The following is a 19867-nucleotide window of genomic DNA, read 5'->3' as shown; positions in this document are numbered from 1 at the left end:
CAGAAAACCTATCCCACAGGTGTCCAGGACTGCAGGGTTGATGATTTTCAGCAGAAATTTGCACCTAAAGCCTAAGCAAAATTGCACAAAATAGTTAAACTATGTTTCTGGCTTCCTTTCATCGCACTCTCTTAAACTTCTCCCATATTACACTGGCCCACTACATACACTGGCCCAGATTATCTACCACCCTTCCTCCCTAAACCCTTCAATCAAAGCCCTTCTCTCCCAGGGTGGCCAATGTCAGCAAGGTGTGAGACAAAGAAATTCAGAGAAGGAAGACATGGCTAGTGATAAGGAAGATTCAAGAAAAGCGTCATGGGGGAAGTAATATTTTAACTGAACTTTGAATAATAGGTTAGATTAAGACAGGGAGAAATATCGTGGACTTGGAGGTGGGAGTACACGAAACACATAGGGGGTATATTGAGTAATTAATTTTGACTTGAGCACGGACTGATATTAAAATGATTGGTGAGAAAGATTGTCAGTGTCGTCTGGGATCTTTATGAGTAACTCATAAAGACTTTTCTTAGTTGGCAAGATGAACTTTTATTTGAAAACAAAGATGAAAAATGTGATACAAATACAGGTGCCTGCTTTATCATGTGTCAGTTTATTTCCAATGACAGAGTTTGCAGCTTTGAATCTGACTGTATATGCACAACTGCAAACCCTAAGATGCCGCTCTCCTGGTCTTTTCTATAACGCAGTCATTTTCTTTGATCGACAGGAACATAGCGGTGTTTACATTCTTAAGCCGTACCAAAAAGTGCAGAGCAAACAGTATGGAGCTGGAATGATCTCTCTGTCTGTGCATGGATTGTGGCTCTTAACAAGAGCTAAATGTGGAACTCTGTGTATCCGAGACATTCACACTTTGGTAAACTTTTTCTTAAATTATGGGATGTATACCTTGATCTAGTATAAGGAAGAAAAGCCCTTAGGAAAGGAGTTGGAATTCTTTCTTAGTTGAGTCATAACTTATTTACCACTGGTGGTGGTATTGACTTTAACATTAGGTGTATTTAAGTGCCGAGGTTTGAGTTTCTGAGGGAGGACACACCAACCAGGGACTGAGATCTGTAAAGAAAAGGCCTGGGGCAAGACTGCCATTGGTGAGCTTCAGCCCAGCTCATCCACCACTTAGTTGTGTATCTTGGAAACTCACTGAGCTTCAGCCGCTGTTCTGTAATATTAGGGAAGCCTTGCTTGCTCTCACCCTGTGGGATTCTGGTGAGAGGGTGTATGCATAACTGCTTTGGAAACAGCGAATTGCTGTGCAAACCTAGGGATTATTGTTGCTATCTGCCTGGCCTGAAGGGCCTCTGGGCTGGTTGCTGCTGCCCCCACATGACTCTTTATATGATGCTGGAACCGAGTTATATTGGTCATCAGTATATGTAATGCAGTCAGTGATCCTTACCCAGGGTTCTACCCCACACATCTGAAGCATCGCAGTGACCCATGTGACACACCTGTATCCAGATCAACGGGGCCCTGGTTGTGCCCATCCAGTTCTCTTTGCTCACATGTGCAAGAAAGTGTATTTGGAACACAGTTGGGCAAAAGTGATGTTATTATACAGGAAAACCTTAAATCCCTTAGAGGTTATTTTTAAGTGAACAATTTGCCAACTCTGTTATACTATCTCTATTCAAATGATTTGTAATGTACATGACAACTGATAGTGGCATGATATAGCAAGACGTCAAAGATTTGTTGGGGTTATTTTATGCAAAGCACCTACTATATGAGGTTATCCATGGCAGCACTGTTTGTAAATCAACCTAATGTCCATCAACAGAAGGCTGGATAAATAAACAATGGTGTTTAAACAACACATAAGTAAAATGTGGGGTATCACACAGCTGTAATACAGAATGAGAAGCTCTTTATGCAACAATATGGAAAGAACCCCAAGAATATTGTTAGGGAGGAAAAGCAAGGTGCATAATATAGGTATTATACTACAATTTATGTTAAAAATTGTATAAAAATTTACATGCATAAAAAAGTCTGAATTATTGAAGGTACTGCCTTTGGGAGGTGGTTGGAGAATGGTGACATGAAGACTTCACTGCATGTACTTTTGTAGTTTTTTAATTTTGAACCATTTAAAAGTATTACCTATTCAAAAAGTTTTTTAAAAAATTAAGCTATCAAGGTTGAGAAAACCAGTGTGATACAGAAATCCCAGTTTTTAGTCCAGGAGCTTAAACCGCTGCCTTATATACCAAATTAGTGATGTGTTTTGTCTGGGTTCTGACTAAGCTGGTTTAATTAACATCTTCCAAGTGGGGCATGGTATCCTTCTTTCTTCACAGTGCCCATCACCCTTTCTCATCACACTCAGTCTCTTTGCACGTAAATGGAACCTGCCTAATTCTTGAAGGCATCTGAATTTGCCCCTCTGCTTGTTCAAGGGCCCTCCCTTAACTTCATAGCAAGTTCATTCGCTTCTCTGTGTCTGATTTTATTACAAATTGATTGTAATAATCCCTCCCTTCCATCCTACCACAAATGAGAGAATGAGTCCATGCTGGTGAACATGTTTTGAACTACTGATTTTTCAGTGCTCTGTGTTACCCAGAGGCTACATCCATACCAACTAAAATGCTGTTAACAAATAGAAAAAAACTTATTGACAAGCAAAGTGCATGTAACCCCCTTAGAAAAACCATGTGATAGAATTGTTTGTAATTTTTGCACTTCGTTCCTAAAACTATTGAGGAATCTTTTGTTCGGTGTCGGAGTCATTCTCACCAGGGGCACGGAATTCAGTCGGTGAGAATGTCAATGGATGGACAAAACATTCTGGTGAATGGAAGAGATGATGGCACCCTTGTGTGCCTAAGATGGAGGTACGTAAACAGTATGCAATCTCACATTGTATGATGTTTTAAAATAAAGATTTTGTTGTTATTTAGGTATGACAAGGCCAACATAACAGGAGACAACTGTCAATGAAAAAATTGTTATACTCACAGATCCCAAGAGGAAGGGGTATGCCATGCTATTGGGGAGTCCACATTGGGAAGCACCAGGGTGGGTAAGGAGGCAGAGGAAGCCAGGAAGCCATGGGCAGCCTTTATTATGGTTTCCATGGGGAGAAGCAGACAGATTTAGGATTGACTAGTTTGGATAATTTCAGTGGGCTCTGGGGCATAAGGGCTGCCCTAAGTTGTCTGCTACTTGGCCCTGAGATGATTAGGGCCGGGAAACAGTGGCCCTGTGTATAGAAGCCCAGTGGAGGAGACGGTTGGAGTGTGGGTTCCAGATTAGTTGGTTGGATTTGAAAGGTGGGCTCCTGCGTGAGTTGTTTACTATCTCCAGGAATTGGCTAGCCCTGGGAGGTTAGTCCCTCCAGGGTTAGCATGGCCCCAGGTGTCAAAGCATCAAAATACAAGAAAAGACATGGTTAATATGTATGAGATGATCAGTCCTCTCTTTCATAACACCTGTTGGGAGAGTGCAAGAAATAAGGACAATCCTGAAGAGTAGATAGCTTTAAAAACTCCTGTTGATCCCTGAAAGTCCTTACATGGGTATGTATGTATGTGTACACACAGAGACACTGACTTTCCTAATTAGACTTTGCTTAGACAATATTAATTTATTTAGACTTTGATTAGACAAAAATTAGAATTCTAAATAAACAAATACTACTGAAGCATACAGATGATGACCAGGGGGCTGAGAGCATGAAGGTGACAGCCTGGATTTTAAATGTTACCTTGTTTGATCTGCCAGTGGACATCACTAGTCAATGCACAGTTCATTTCCACATAAATAATATCTCGCAGTGCCTCATGTGATCAAAACTAATAAAACTTGGCCTTTCTCAGTGACATTTGAAAAATTAAGTTAAATATTGTGGAGATTTTATATCACAACAATTTTGGTAGCCACTTAGTTGAAAGACTCCTTTGAAGACTGCACCCTCATGCCCATTTTATACATGGACTCTTAATTAACTTGTATTTCATATATAAGTCCTAACATGTCTTCATAGTCAGTGAGCAAATAGCATCTCAGGTAACAGCAAACGAGTGCTAGAGCCCTGTTTACAGAATTAAAGACATTTCCACCATAGTTAATCATGTGAACTTTTGACTCAAAGTTGAGTTTGAAACCCTAGTCCAGGACTTACTAGCTTGTGACCTCAAATGCATGACAACCCTTCCACATCATCTGTAGCGATGTTATTCAAGGCAGGGTCTGCAGCACCTGTGAGCTTGTTAGAAATGCATATTCTTGGGCTCCACCCAGACTTTCTGAATTAGAATCTCTGTGGGTGAGGTTCAGGAATTTGTTTTAATAAACACTTCAGGTGATACTGATGTTTCCAAAGTTTTGAGATGCTCTGGTGTATTGAGTGGAAGTCATATTTCCCTCAGTGGAAATGGAGACTATGAAGAGTAGTGGCTCTTCTGTGCTGTGACCAGGGCAGGTACAGAGGACAAGTAGGGACGGCATGAGAAGGGGTCACCCAAATAAGTCAAGGGGCTTGTCGTGTCCTAGAGCCCAAGAATGTGCTCTCCTCTAAGAAATAGGGTCCTAATATCTAGAACGCACTTAAGAGAATTGTCCACATATTTCTTTGAGTGGAAATGGTTATGTATCTGGAAATAATACTTCTAAATGTGACTTTTTAAAATTGTGATTCTATAGCCTTTGTGTGTGTGTTTTTTATTAATATAGGCAGTTTGGAGGAAATGTAGCCAATGAAATTCTGGAATATTGGCAGCAGCTTTTAACTTCTCTGAGCATCACCATACAGGAGGAGAATAGTTATTTAAATCTAAGACAAAGATATTCCTTGGATTTGGGATCGGAGCCTGAATACACAGTTGAGTTCCAATATAGTTTTTCTCTCCTTCTGTCAACATAAGAAATGTCCAAACCTATAAGATTTTTTTAAGAGTTTATTTGAGCCAAATTGACAATTGCCAGGAAGCCAGATTACAAATGCTCCACATATTGACAGTCGCACAGTTTCTTTTATGCATCAGGTATTAGGGAGGGAACTAAGGAAGATTACATGAAAGCAAGAAAAGGCAAGGTGAGGGTTGGATTACAGGGTAGTTAAACAAGACTCTGTCCTCTGTTGAGGATGGTTACGTGTATTTCAAAGGTATGTTAACCTAGATGCACAAAAATAATGGACAGGGCTTGCTTAAGGCAAAGATAAACCTTTTACTAAAAAAGTGATATGCCTGGGGTGTGGTAACTACCCACCATGACCTGCCTATTTAAGAATTTAGGATCAGATCACTTTGTGAGGTTGCTTTCCATAGAATCCCTTTTTCTTCCACACTTCCCTCCTTTCTTTTTAAATCAGCTATCAGTTTGCAGTTACAGTTTTCTTCAATCAGATATTTTGTAATTTTCCTTTTTATCCAGGTATACCATGACTCTCAAAGAGCGTGTGAGCTATGTCTAAGAGAAAATATTCAGCATTTCTCAAAGTAATGGCAAATATTATACCTCAGATATTATTTAAACCATAGTATAAGATCAGGCTTGCCTGGGGAAAAAAACCTTACTACCAATCCTGGTGCTTAGTCAAAGTGGTCTCACTTCTATACTTTTATGTCACATAGATTATTTAGGAAGTATCTGGCCAGAGAACAGCATTCATTCATTCAATCATTTAACAAATATTTATTGAGCACCTACAGAATGCTAGGCTGTGGGGAGTATAAGCATGAACAAGATAGGAAAAACTTCTGCTTTCATGAAGCTTACATTCTAATTGAGAGTTGGGAGTGCTCTGAGAAAGAGCTAAATAAGCAAATAAGAAAAGTAGATAGTAACAAGATCTACTTAGTGAATAAAAATGGCCTGGTGTGATAGTGTTTGGCTAGAATAGCCTCTCCAAGAAGAAGACATTTAAACTGAGACCTGAATTAAAAAGAGGTGCCAACATGCAACATGGATGGGGCAGAAGTACTCAGGGCAGAGGGAATGGAGAGTTTGACACGTCTGAGGACCTAAAGAAGGCCGGTGCAGTTAAAGGGAACAAGAGAGAGAGATGAGGTCCCGAAGGTGGAGAAAAGCCAGGTAACAAAGGGCTTTGTAAACCAGGTAGAGTTTAGATTTAATTTTACATTTAATAAGAACCTATTAAAGTGTTCTGAGGAGAGGATTTACAAGATCTTATTTACATTTTTGAAATAATTCCCACTGTGTGGAGAATGTTTCCTGTAGGGAACAAGAGTGGAAGCAGGGAGATTAGTTAGGAGGCTATGCCTGAGATCCAGGTAACAAGGATGGACACAGAGGAGTGTTGTGGAGAGAAGTGGTAGATTCCAGATAGGTTTCCCTTGAGTTCTGGGAATAGGCCAGGACTGGAGAGTTAATTTGAGAGTCAGGGGCATGTGGATGGAATTTAAAGCCATAAAACCAGGAGAAGTCATCATGGAAGAGTGAATGGTAAGAAATGGGACCAGGACAGAGTGTCTTCTAGATATCCAGGAGAAGGATTTAGGGAGGCAAAAGATACTGAGAGGGGGCAGCCTGTGAGGTTACAGGAGGGTCAGGGGAGTGTGACATCCCAGACTCTCTCAGGACATTTTACTGCAAAGAGAGACTAGAAGGAGGTGGTGGCTGAAGGGGGGATGTGGTGGTCAATGGAGAGAGGCTTTCCTAGGACAGGAGGTACCAGTGCACATATGGGAAAGATTCAGTAGAAGAGGGAAATGGATGATGCAGAAGGGCAATGGGATTTTTTTTAAAGTGTAAAGGCCTCGAGAAGGAGGAAACAATTAAGATCCTACATACAAATGGTGGGGCAGGCATTGATAGGCAGGAACATTTGGTCTGCAGTAACAGGAAAAAGGCAGGGAGTGTTTTGGTGAACATGTGACCTATCTGGACCTTTTTGCTTTCTCAGTGAAAAGTGCAGCTGATGTGAGGACAGACTGGTAGGAATTCAGTTAATAAAACATTGCATCTTGGGCAGGGAAAATGTTTGGTATTATTTTTTCAAAATGCAACAAGTGCAGAGGGATTCTAAACAATTATATGAAGTAGAGTGTGAGGAGAACTTGATGAATTTTAAATTTAAGAAATGTCTGTCTTTTTCTAAGGTAAACGAGGATGTGAATTTACACATTGAATCATCACAAGAGGAATTAGTCCTAGTTGATAATACGAAGGAAATTCCCTGGATACAAAAAAAAAACCAAGAGGTATTTATAAAACATGGGAGAGGTTTGAAATAATGCTTTGTAGCTGTGCCAAACAGCCTAGCTTCCTATGAAAATCTGCTGGAAAGTTAGAAAGTAGAACAAGATACTGCTTGGCAGAGCATTCCATTGTACAAGTGTAACTTTCCTGAAAGCAGACAGCCTACATACAGCCCAATTGTTTAGATTATATATGAGCTTTAAGAACCGTACTTAAGCTAATATGAGCACAACAAAGCTGCCCAGGTAAGCCAAAGCAAAGAATGAAGTGATACCTCATGTTGGAGGGAGTTTTAGCGGAGCTGCACAGTTGATGTAAGAAAGGGGTGGGCCAGAAACAGGAAAAGGGACATCCTGGCTTCAGATGTGCAGGAAGGTGACAAAGGTAGTTATAGCTCGTGTCTGGATTTAGCCTGCTTGTCAAGTCTCACTCAAGTTCCAAATAAAACAGCAGACTGATTTTCCTTTGTTAACTATCCTTTAATTTACTACTTTATTATTTTCTTTCCATTGGCCTTATAATTGACTGAAACTACTATGTTGCTTCAGTCAACATAATAGCAGTTGGCTTAAGCAAGGTATTGCAGAAGTGTTATTTCATGTACACTTTATGTTATTGGTCTTTGAAATAATTTTGTTTCCAGAGAAGTGCTATCTTTTGTGCATCTGTCTATGTACCTATGTCCATATCTGTGCATATGGATACAGTCATGTCTATATCTATCCTACACCCCTCTATCATCTCTCTTGCCTGTCCCAGTGATACACTTGTCCCATTTCAGGCCATCAAAAAGGAGGTTAAACAGTATTCCAACAAAAGGAGAGAGATAAAAAGAGGAATCAAAGAGCTTGCTAAGACGGTAAGTGCTGTGATTTCATATAGCAATACACTTGGCCCTCAGTCCACAATCACTGTTTGAATTTTATTTTGTTCAGCACAGCATGAGAAGCTACACCCATTTTCCTCTCTACCTATATGTAAGCTCATTTTTCTGGGGTACTTCCACTGGGTAGAAATTTTACCTTACCACACTATGTATAAACAGTGGTTTTCTTCTCTCTGTCTTCTCCAAATATGGTATCTTATTTTTTAGTAATTATTTTAATCAAAGTTAAGTGTTTACAAGTTTATAAATTAACTAATGAGTTACATAATTAAAAATAATGTTTTAAAGCACCACCTGTCCTACTTTTTTTCACTATGATTCCTGTACTCTGGAGGTAACTGTTTTTAATTCTTTCAGCTTTTCTTTTTGGCTATTTATCTTGAGCTTTCTTGTTTTCTTGATGCTGCTATCTCTTAATATTTCTATTCTGACACTCATTATGGGCTTACTGGTATGGAAGATGAGTATTTAGGTTCTTTTATACCTTCCACCCCCACCACTACAGCATATATATAAATCCATACTTAGTATGCAAACTATTATAGTTATGTAAATGTTCTCCAAAGCTGAGTCATGTAGTATATTATAATTACATTTCCCTTTTTGCAACTTTATTTTTCCTGGAATTAATAATTGCCTTTGTTTTGGATTGCCTATTCAAACTCTCTGGAAATGCTAATAAAAAATAATAATAATAATAATAAAATTAAATTAAATTAAATTAAATTAAATTAAAATGGGCCTCTTCTCAACCCAAATGCCTGAGGAAATCAAGCTGTCAGAGCTGTGTGTGTGTGGCCTCCCTTCTAAAGCTTTCCATCTTTCCGCTGCAGTCTAAGCACCTTGCTCTCTCTACCAGGCAAACAGTTGCTGTCCTAGGGACTTCTCTTGTGCATCCTCCTGGAAAGCCCTCTCACCTGCCTCCTGATTTGGAGCCCCAGTTTTCGGGGTCCCATGCATTTTTCTTTGTTTTCTTGGTGTGCACCTTCCAGTAGCTAACTGCAGAACTGCTACATTGTCCCATGCTTGGGAATATCGTTTATCATGTGACTATTCTCCTGGCATACTGTTCAAATGTAATACAATGTAAATGGCACCCACCCCCTAGAGTTGTATAATACTTTGGCTCTTGAGAAAGGGTACACAGGAGCTACATTTTTTTGAGTCTTGTTTTTTCTTAAAATGTCTTTATTCCACTCTCAAGCTCATTTGATAGTTTGCCTAAGTGTACAGTGATTTCCCCTCAGAATTTTGAAGGCTTGCCGAATTGCTTTCTAGCTTTCAGTGTTTGCTTTAGAGAATCCAATACCTTTCTGATTCCCAGTTCTTTATAGGTAACCAGATTTTCCTCTCTGCAAACTTAGAGGATCCTTTCTTTATCCCTGCTCACAATTACGCACCTTGAAATTGATGGATATTCTTGGCTTGCTGGTACAGATGTGCTCTCCACCCTTTCCCACCCTGTTCTGAGTCCCAGGAGGCTGCCTTTGTGGTGGCATCAATAGGTTCTCTTGCCTCTGGCTTCTGTTTGGGTTTAGCCACTGAGTGGTATCAACAGGAGGCCAGCCCGGCCGGGCGTGGCTCAGCGGTTGAGCTTCAACCTGGGATCGAAGCGATCGGGGTTTGATTCCCGGGCAGGGCACATGCCCAGGTTGTGGGCTCTATCAATGACTCTCTCATCATTGATGCTTCTATCTCTCTCTCTCCCTTTCCTTTCTCTGAAACCAATAAAGATCTATTTTAAAAAAACAACAACAGGAGGCCAGAGGACAGGAGATGGCTAGGGTCAGGGTTTTTATTCCTCTAGGGTGCTTTCTGTGGTGTTACGAGTTGGCAGTGACTGCTAGCCATCTCTGATAGCTACCAATCTCTTCATGTCTCAGTAACTACTCTCCACCCTTGCCCTTCAGACCTGGAAGTGGTGTCAGCTTCCTGAGGAGGCTAGCCTGAGATGCTTTATCATGCCTTGCTGATTTCCCTGACAAATCTTTTTTTTTTTTTTTTTTAAAGTCTCTCTTCCCAATTACCCCACTTGAGTGTACCATGTGTTTCATACCAGGACCCTAGTTTGTGTGTTTGGAGTTGTGTGTGTGTGTTTTCTCTTTCATATGCTGGGCATTGGTGAGCATTTTCAATAAGATACCTTTGCCTTTCAGGTCTGGGTGTTCTGAAATTTTTCTTTGGTAATTTCTTCCCCTTTGTTTCATTTTCCTGATTATTGATAAGGTTGCACATCTTTGTTTTAACTCTAAAAATGATATGTATTTCCTCTTCTGTGAATTCCCTGTTCATGTCCTTTGCCTATTTTTTCCATTGGATTGTTGGTCTTTTTCTTTTTGATTGTAAGTGTTCTTTATTTTTATTATTAACATATTTATTTATGATAGTTAGGGTTAGCTAAGCTGAGATAGTAACTAAACTCCAAAAAACGTAATGGCATAGAGATGAGAAGTTTCTTTCTTTCTGAAAAAACAGTCCTGGGTAGATATTCAAGTCAGCAGATGCTCAGTTCCATGCAGGCATTCGGAGACCTAGGCTGGTGGAGACTGCTAGCTTCCCCACAAGGCTTCTAAGGATGTCTTGCTTGATCTCATCCCAGGCAACTGAAAGAGGAAAAGACCATGGGGCAAAACTAGAGGTGGCACTTGTTATTTTATTGAACCACATGAAATTTTATATGGTTCAGCCTAATATACTACAAATATTTTGTATTCTCTCAACTTTTATAATGTGCCTTTTTAAATGCAGAATTTAAAAATGATGACCCAAGCGTATTGATCATTTTATTTATAGCTTTTGTTTTTGTGTCTGATTTTAAAAGGGCTTCCAAAGTCTCATATAGTTTCTTCTGATACCCTTTATTTCACCTGTAATTTATTTTCATGAATAGTATGAGGTGTGGATCTAACTTTATTTTTTCAAATAGCACATTTTGTCAGTGCTTTTTATTGAATATGCCATCCTTTCTCCACTGATTTGCAACTCCTCCTCTATTAATCCCTGTAGTCCCATGTATATGAGATTGTTTCTGGACTCTCCATTCTGAAATTGAGTATTGATCTTTTCCTGAGCTAATTCCAAACTATTCTGATTGTTATAACTTTATAAAATATTTTTATATCTTGAAAGTAATTCTTCCTCTGCTCTTCTTTTACAAAAAAAAAAAAAAAAAAAAAAAAAAAAAAAAGTTGGCTTATTTATATATACTTTTTTTTCTTTTTGCAACTTACTTGCTCTTTATGTAGAGAGACATGTCCTTGGAGTTCCCTCCTATGCAAACTTTTTCATTTGAATTTTAAAGTCAGCGTGCCAAGTTCCATGAAAAACTCTGATTTGATTTTTGATTGAGAATATATTATTTATACTGTGATTTGTGGAGGAATTTGTTACCTGAAATTATATATATATAATATATACATTTATAATATAAATATTATATACAATATTCATTATATAAATGTACATGAGCATATATCTATTCAATTTTTTAAAAATATTCTTTAGTAAAGTTTTATAGTCTAAAGGTGACTATAATTTTCTTATTAAGGTTATTTTAGGTATCCTGTGGTTTGTTTTGCTTTTGTGAACGGAATAGTTTTCTATTACATTCTCTAGTTGGCTACTACTGCTATATATGAATGTTACTGATTTTATATCTGATCACCTTGCTGAATTCTCTTTTTAGTTCTGCTATTTTATCAGTTGATTTTCTTGGATCCTCTAGGTACACTATCATATCTTCTGAAAATCAAATTTCTCTTCCTTATCAATCTTTATACTTCATTTCTTTTTCTTGTCATATGGCAAAGGCTTCTAATATAATAGTGGTCATGACAGTAAACATGCTTGTCTTCTTCCTAACCTTAACAGGAATGCTACTGACTTTTAAGTGTGATGCTTGCTGTAGCTTCTTCCCTTGTTACCTAAGAGTTTTTATGGTGAATTTTATTGTGAAATTGATCAAATGCCTTGTATTTCTCGATAGACATTGGTCATTTGCTAATGTTTTATTTAGGATTTTTTAATTTCTATTCATAAGTAATATTGATCTAATTTTCTTATAGTTCCTTTGTCTCTCACCAATGTTTCTCTCTTTCTCCTTCTCCCTCCCTCTCTCTTTAAAATCAATCAAAACATATTTTTTTTTAAAGTCAAGACAATAATAATATAATAAATCCCATTGCCAATATTATTTCATATGTACCTCTACCTATCATCCCCTTCCCTGATTAATTCCCAGCTATATCATTTCATCTTTAATTATTTAAATATAAACCTCCAAAAGATAAAAACTCTTAAAACACATAGCCACAATACCATTAGCACACCTAAATATCAACAATCTCTTAATATAATTCAATGAAGTTATGAATTTGCACATTTTGTTGTTGTTGTTAATAGATGAATGAGCTTTTAAGGATTAAACTTTAAAACTTAAATAATCACAATAAGCACATAACCTAATTCTTTACTCAATAGTTACATTTAAATAAACAAAACATCTATTTATTTATTGCTATCTAAGAATTGGAAAACTGAGTCTTTAAAATTTAATTCACTTGTCACCATCCTTTCCTATTTTATCTTTTAAAATATATTTTTATTGATTTCAGAGAGAGGAAGGGAGAGGAAGAGAGAGAGAGAAACGTCAATGAGAGTCATTGATCAGCTGCCTCCTGCACGCCCCCTGCTGGGGACCTAGCCTGCAACCCAGGCGTGTGCCATCCCACCGGACCACCCTTTCCTATTTTAAAATTCAGGTTCTGAATATGATGGAAGAAAATGAAGCAGTAGATAATATTGCACAATTAGAGCAGAAGGAATTTGGCCTGGATCTGGAGGAACTGGAATGGCTTCAGAGGGAAAGTGAGGAAGAGGTGGCAAAGGTATGGAAAAGTCTGACTTAAGCACTATTGTGAAGGAAGTAGAGAGAAAATGGGAAGGAAAACTTTTCTAGAATTATGAAAATACAACAAAAATTTTTCCAGCACAATGTGAATAAAGTGAACATAGTGTGTACTAGGGGAATGAGTCAGAAAATTATTGAATTTGTTAGGGGAAGGAAGAGCATCCCAACCAGCCAGACATCTGATGTCTGACTTTCCTCCCTGACATTCATCTTCCACCATGCATTTGAACGTTTTTAGAAATCCCCTCAGCCACCTCATGTCAACTTTAGACTCTCTGGAATAACCCCTTAATTAGAGTTGAAATCTTTCTCCCTATACTCACTGATTCTTCTGTTCTTTGAGCACCATCTAATCTATGGCCACTCTGAAAATGGTAGAGAAGATTAGCAGTTACCATGTGTCTTCTGTTGCCTCAGCTAACTATCCCAGCTCCTGTGACCATCAAATAATGTAGTTTGGATAGTTTCATCATCATCACACAGTTTTTCTCTGATTGTGTTATATTTAAGTCTGACACCAGCAAAAAAATTCCAATTATTATCTGTACAGTTTAGAGAAAAGCATAAACTGAAACCTCTCTATTACAAGATACTATACTTCTGTTAATTCAGCCTTTGCACTTTTTGTGCTAGTCACATCACATTGTTTACTCATATTGATTTTATTTTAGGTAAAGGCCCTAATTGTGTTTTATACAGGATGTTCTTAAGCTACCTCTTTTTCAACACACACAGCACATTTGACTTTTCGATTGTGCATGTGTAACAAGAGAATGAAATATACCTGGATTCGCAAACATTTAAGTGAATTATATAGTTGGTTAAACAACTACACAAAAAGAGACTATTTGGCGGGTGTGTTTAGGAGAGAGATTTCCCATCATATGCGTCAGGACTGTCCTGTTGAATGTGTTTATTAATGACTGGGGTGAATATGCAGAAATGAGGCAGAATTGTCAAGTTGGGGGATATGATGCTGAGAATAAGAGAAAATATATTGGATAACAGAACCAGGATCAAAAGGACCTCAACAGACTGGCTCTAGGAGATAACATTTACCCGAATGGCCCTGGCTGGTTTGGCCCACGGACTGAAAGACCCTGGGTGCAATTCTGGCCAAGGGCATGTACCTCAGGTGCAGGCTCGATCCCCGGCCATAGTCCGGGCTCCTGTGGGAGGTGACCAATTGACGTGTCTGAAAGGCAGTGGAAAAAATATCCTCGGGTAAGGGTTAAAAAAAAAAAAAAAGTTTTACCTAAATAATCATTCATCTCTCTATCAATACATTCCACAACATTTATTGAATATGTGTTACCTGCCAGGCACTATTGTAGGTGCTGGGAATATAGAAAATAAAACAGATAGGTCCCGCCTCTATAGGGCTAACCTAGTGGAGAAGATAGACCATAAATAAACAAGTCTCTCTGTATTGTATGATGAAAACAAACTGGATACTGTGATAGATGTGGGAGATCTACTTCTGTAATCAAAGATCACTTTAAAGGAGTAGCATTTCAGTTGGGAACTAAAAGAAGAAAGGCAGCTGGCTATGCAAAGTACTGAGAGAGAGAATGTCGTGCAATGGGAACAGCAAGAGCAAAGGTCCTCCTGAGGCAGAAGTGGCTTTAAAGTATTACAGGGAGAGAAAGACCATAGTACAGTAGACAGGAGAGAGCCTCAATGAATGATGTAGGAGAGGTAGGCAGAGGCCAGCTCTCAAGTCCTTGTATTTCATGGTAAAGAAGTTGTCTTTTTAAATTAAAAGTGCAATAGGATGCTATTAGAAATGATCTCAGTTTTATTATAACAAATCACCAATTTGGGGGCTTTTTGAATGTTATTTGGTTGTTGCAACAATCCCCAAAGGTAGGTTTTTGTTTTTCCCACTTGCAGAAACTGAGGCTTCAGAGTTAGAGTCACTTGGCTAAGATCCCACAACTCGGATTTGAGTCAGGAAGTGCCAGTCTGCCCACCAGGCTTCGGACTCTCCCTCCTTGGCCCTGGCTTCACTCAGGCCTGGAATGCCCTCCTTAATCTGACACAGGTTCTTCCCGTGCATTCAGCTGGACCACTCTGCAATGAGTCCGGGTTAGGTGCCTGTTCCCACCCTCACTCTAGCATCGTTCTGTCTCCAAACTGATGCCTAACTACCCAGTACATCTTGGTTTAGAGCAGCACTGTGTTGGTGAAAACAGATCTAACTCGACCACTAAATGTGTAGCCATGACTGGTTAGTGAATTTACAAATGAGATTTTTTTTTAAAGAGGCCACATTTTCATTTTTATTTTTCCCTTCACCCATATTCTTCAAGATAAGAAAAGATGTGGAGATGCGTAACCTAGCCAAGAAGTATTTGGCTGAACTTATTAAAGAGGAATGCTGGAATTCAATGGCTGTGAAAGGTCGTGCTCTTAAGGTAACAGATGTAACTCCACATGTAAGGTACCATGCCTTAGCTTAGCCAGTGAGAATTTTCATTGGAAGTCTCATAGCAGAAATTCTTTAAAAATAATTTTAAGAAAATCTGTACATAAAAAGGCATTCAAGCACACCTCGCCCCTTCTTGTGCGGAGTTCTCCCCGGATGGGTCGCTTTGTCTTCTCATCCTTCCCTCTTCCCTTGTACTTCCAAGCTCGCATCTCTTAAGATTAGTCTTAGCACCTCTTTCCTCTGTGACACTACCTGCATCCAGGTCTTAATATCTGTCTGTTTCAAAATGCCGCTCACCATCCACACAGCTTCAAAACTAAACATAATATTCTTCACGTTTCTACCTGTGCCTGCCTTCACATTTTCTAAAGGGCTGTTTATCATTGAGATTCCTCCCAACACTATTTCCCTTTTTGTCTAGGGTGACCCAAAGTCCCAGTTTATATCTGTGCTCATAGAGTAACTACTCACAGCACCCTCTTCACTTTTAAATATGCCCCCTACCCCATTTGGTTAATAAGGTATATGGTCAGACTACATTTATGTGATTGTATATTGCTCAAAAACAGAGTTTTTCAAGAGTGGCATGTTTTGGGCTGGATAATTCTTTGTTGTGGAGGCTGTCCTATGGATTGTAGGATGTTTTGCAACATCCCTGCCTCTATCTAATAAAACTCAGTATCATCCAATACCCCATTAGTAAAAGTAAAAAATGTCTCCAGACCTTGCCAAATGTCCCTAAGGGCCTGGGGGGGGGGGGGGGCTAGCAAAATCACTCCTAGATTAGAACCACTGCTCTAGAAGTAAATCCTTCACAAAAACACAGTAGTTTTATACAAAGTTTATGCCAATACTAATGGAATACATTGTTTTATTTTAAAGAAAGTTTTCATTTTCAATTCCACTCATGCATGATAACCTATGAATTAATTTTCATCAAGGAAAACATCCCCCACTCCATTCCAGATACACACACTTATACTAAAAATGAATTTATTTTGTGTTTTTTCCAACAAGTGCTTTCACATCCCCTATGTCGTTGAGAACTTCCCAATGAAAGAACGCACGGAAGAAGAGCTGAAAGAAGTGAATAGAGTTTTGCAGCAGAAGAAGATTGAAACAGAGTGTCTTAAAGTACAATTTTAAATATATGTGTGTTTATATAAGTGATGTGTTTTATTTCAAGGTCTCCTTTATACAGATTTGAGTTGGGATGAATTTAGGATGAGGTTAGATACTGTTTGTGTTTATATTTTCATTCCTTGTTAATATATTTCCTAGTGAACATAGGAACCAAATCCAGAGAATGAAGAAACCTATGTCCTATACAACACTGGCTAGCCTTTCAACGTGAGGATGTACTTTTGAAAATGAGACAGGGTTTTGTTCTTGTCCTACTCCACCCATGCTCGTTTTATCTTCTCATATCTCTAGGGATTGTGTTTTAATATAATTGACCAAAGATGAAGTAGTGCTTGTTTTGATGGACTTATGCTTTTTCCTAAAGAAATTCCAGCTTTTTGAAAAGCAGCAGTCTCTATCAAACCACTGAAAAAACACTACCCCATTGGTATGCTTTTGTTTTGGCCAGGACCTTGCATCCGTTCTTTTTCAGAAAAATAAAACAAAGGTATATTTAATTCTTCTTAAGCTGCACCCACCAGTCCTATGTGAACAAGTTCCTTTGTAAAACATGAAGAGGTGTATTTTTCTAATGCTTAAGTTCCAACAAAGACTCAAAATTTTTATAAACGGCTGTCATCCTGACAGCAAAATATGAGTATTATACACTAGCAAGGACAATTTTTACGCTTTTGGTTCACCCACAGTTTATCAGTTTCCGAAGCTTTCGTCTCTTCCGCAGCAGTTTTAAGATCTACCCGTCCCTTGGAATTCAGTTGTTGACAATTGAACATCTTAAAGTGACTGTTGAAATAATGAGGTTGTCACAGAATTGCCTTTTAGTGGATTCTTCTTCTTGCCTGACTCCGCGTCGTCTTCTGCATTTAGCTACGGAAGGAGATTATCGAGGCGCAGTCGACGGTGACGATGGCGAAGGCGCACCGTGAGGAGGAGGAAGAGGAGGAAGAGGAGGAGGCGGCGGCCCCACGCGACGCCAGCCTGCCCAACTACCTGCTGGGCAGCCTCTGCACCGACTTTGGGGTGCACGCCTCCTTGTTGTCAAGCCAGTTGGAACTTCATTCCAGAGAGGAGAAAATCAACCAAATTGTATTACTAAAAGTGGGTGGCTTTTTTTCTTTATTCCTAAAAATCTCTCAGAATCCCCATAAGGTGTCTTAGAAAGTCTCAAATTGAAATCGCATGCCAACCAAGTGGCGTCTTTATAGCACACAGAGAAACCTCCAGATGGCCTTTAGATGCCCATGTTCTTTAAGCAAAGCTGTGACCAGGAGTGGCTTTCATCCATCTGGAGTGAGTTCTGTGAGAACAGTTTTCTAAAAACACCCTGCACTGGCTGACACCACAGACGACCGGTCTTCCTCTTAGATCTCCAGTAAGCTCAAAGATTTTTTTAAATCCTTGAATGCCATCTTCTAGGAAACCCAGATGTCAGTTAGGACCTTCTTGTATGATTGAGACATGATTGCTTGTCTATGCCCCTAACCTGGGGAAATACAGTTTCCTCTCTAAGATTTGCGTAACTTCTGGGGCTCAGGGATGAGGTGCAGCATCCCTCAGGCTCTAAGCTCCCACTTCTTACTTTCCACCAAACAAAAGTCAGTCTCAGAACACATCTGTTTGCCTGCTGGAGGTGTTGAGACTTCAGTGACTGAGGTTACACCAATGCAAATGGTCTGAAATTTAATGTTGGCCATTCCTGACCCTGGAAGTCCTTTAGCCATGTCTGCAATTTGAGTTTGAGCGTCCTGCCATGTTACTCTGCTCTCTCTATTTCTCTTCTCCTTCAACCCCTGAAATTCCTGTTTTTTTATACTAAGAACTGTTTATCTCTTGGTGCTCAGCTTCTGCTGACCTAAGCCATCAAGGACTCACTTTTCTGCTGCTTTATTAAGCCATTTTCCTACAAAAAAGGTCCTTTTGGCCCAAGATAAATTCTGGTGCCAGCCCTAAGATCATATTTGCAGCCTGCTTTAATGGTTTCATCTTCAGTAGGAAAGATATGTAGACTAAGCTGTGATGGTAAAATAAAGGCTACTTTGAACTGACCCATTCTCCCCAGCAGAGATGGGGCCAATCCATTTGGACCCACCTGCCGCCGATGTAACTGGCTGATCCGGCTCTCCGGCTTGCATCCCCATCTTACCTGGGAATAACCTGACTGTGTATAGGCACAGTATCGTGTGTGGTGGTGCTTGTCTGGTAGGTTCTCCAAACAACCTCTATAGGCCATCTCTTCCTCACCACATCTCCCCCAAACACAGTTCCAAAGAAAAGACATTTCCTGATCTAAGCATGACAAATTGCTTTTTAATTATTTTATGATAATTTTTTAGAATGTACACAAAGAGCTCCCAACTGTTTATCACCCACTTCAGCATTTATCAACATACCTGCATATTGAGTTATAACTTACATTTTGGGAGGTAGGTGGCAGTATAACAGTTGTTGCCTTAATCCTATGTATGGTGGGATGCCACTGTAGGTTACTGAACCAAGAAATGACTTCATATAAACAGTATTTTTAGAAAGGTTAATTTACTGAAACTTATAAAATGATTTTGTGGGGAAAGTAAAACTGTGGGATTATGTTACCAGTAAAGATACAATGTGATGTGTTTTCAGTAACATATCTATATTTCAGGATATCATTTACAAGGTGAAAACTGTTTTCAATAATGAGTTTGATGCCGCATATAAACAAAAAGAGTTTGAAATTGCACGTGTGAAGGAAAGAAATGTAAGAATTCAAGAAATTATTTTAGATCTAGAATTGGAAGAATCAGTCTGGCTGCCAGAATTTGATGACAGTGAGAAACCAGAGAGAACCCTTGTTGTGGAACATGGTGAGGTACGGGCAAGCTGCATTATCCCTTCCCTTGTTTCTCATGACATTTTCCCAAGCTCTTATTTATTCATCTTATTTACACTACTGGAAGCAACTGTATTAGGTAGCATTCTCAGTTACAAGTAACAAAAAAAGTTGACATAGTCTCAGCAATAATGAGGGTTTCTTTTATGAGTCCCAAGGAGTTCAGGGAAGATTTGGACACCAAGTCTAGCATGAAGCAGGAACCTCAGACTGGAGTCTTGTGGGGAGTCTGGAAGTCTTCATCTCTTAGCTCACTTCTCTCTGCATTTCAGTTTCCTCTAGCAGTTTCTATTTTATATCTCCTACATTCAAGAGAACAGCTGGTCTGAACCAGAATTTCTTAGTCCTAATTCCAGATTTACCTGGGAAGGGACTCCTTGGCGCAGTTTGGATCCAGTGCCTGAACACAGGGAGGTTAGGTCACATCGTGGGAGG

The 19867-nt window shown here is 39.2% G+C and overlaps 1 protein-coding gene across 1 annotated transcript in view; it reads left to right on the top strand.

Moving 5' to 3' along the window:
- CFAP43 (cilia and flagella associated protein 43) overlaps positions 1 to 19867 on the top strand; it is a 68613-nt gene that overhangs the window by 28054 nt on the left and 20692 nt on the right. The window contains exons 15-24 of the mRNA XM_016212202.2: positions 734 to 883; positions 2734 to 2864; positions 4705 to 4852; positions 7095 to 7196; positions 7976 to 8053; positions 12841 to 12966; positions 15302 to 15406; positions 16438 to 16554; positions 17431 to 17661; positions 19205 to 19411. Coding sequence (XP_016067688.2) covers positions 734 to 883; positions 2734 to 2864; positions 4705 to 4852; positions 7095 to 7196; positions 7976 to 8053; positions 12841 to 12966; positions 15302 to 15406; positions 16438 to 16554; positions 17431 to 17661; positions 19205 to 19411 — 1395 coding nt within the window. The remainder of the gene's footprint in view (positions 1 to 733; positions 884 to 2733; positions 2865 to 4704; positions 4853 to 7094; positions 7197 to 7975; positions 8054 to 12840; positions 12967 to 15301; positions 15407 to 16437; positions 16555 to 17430; positions 17662 to 19204; positions 19412 to 19867) is intronic.

Source organism: Miniopterus natalensis, chromosome 14, assembly GCF_054644295.1.
Source record: "Miniopterus natalensis isolate mMinNat1 chromosome 14, mMinNat1.hap1, whole genome shotgun sequence".
Taxonomy (NCBI): Eukaryota; Metazoa; Chordata; class Mammalia; order Chiroptera; family Miniopteridae; genus Miniopterus; species Miniopterus natalensis.
The sequence above is the reverse complement of the archived record's forward strand: the minus strand, read 5'-3'. Positions and strand labels throughout refer to the sequence as shown.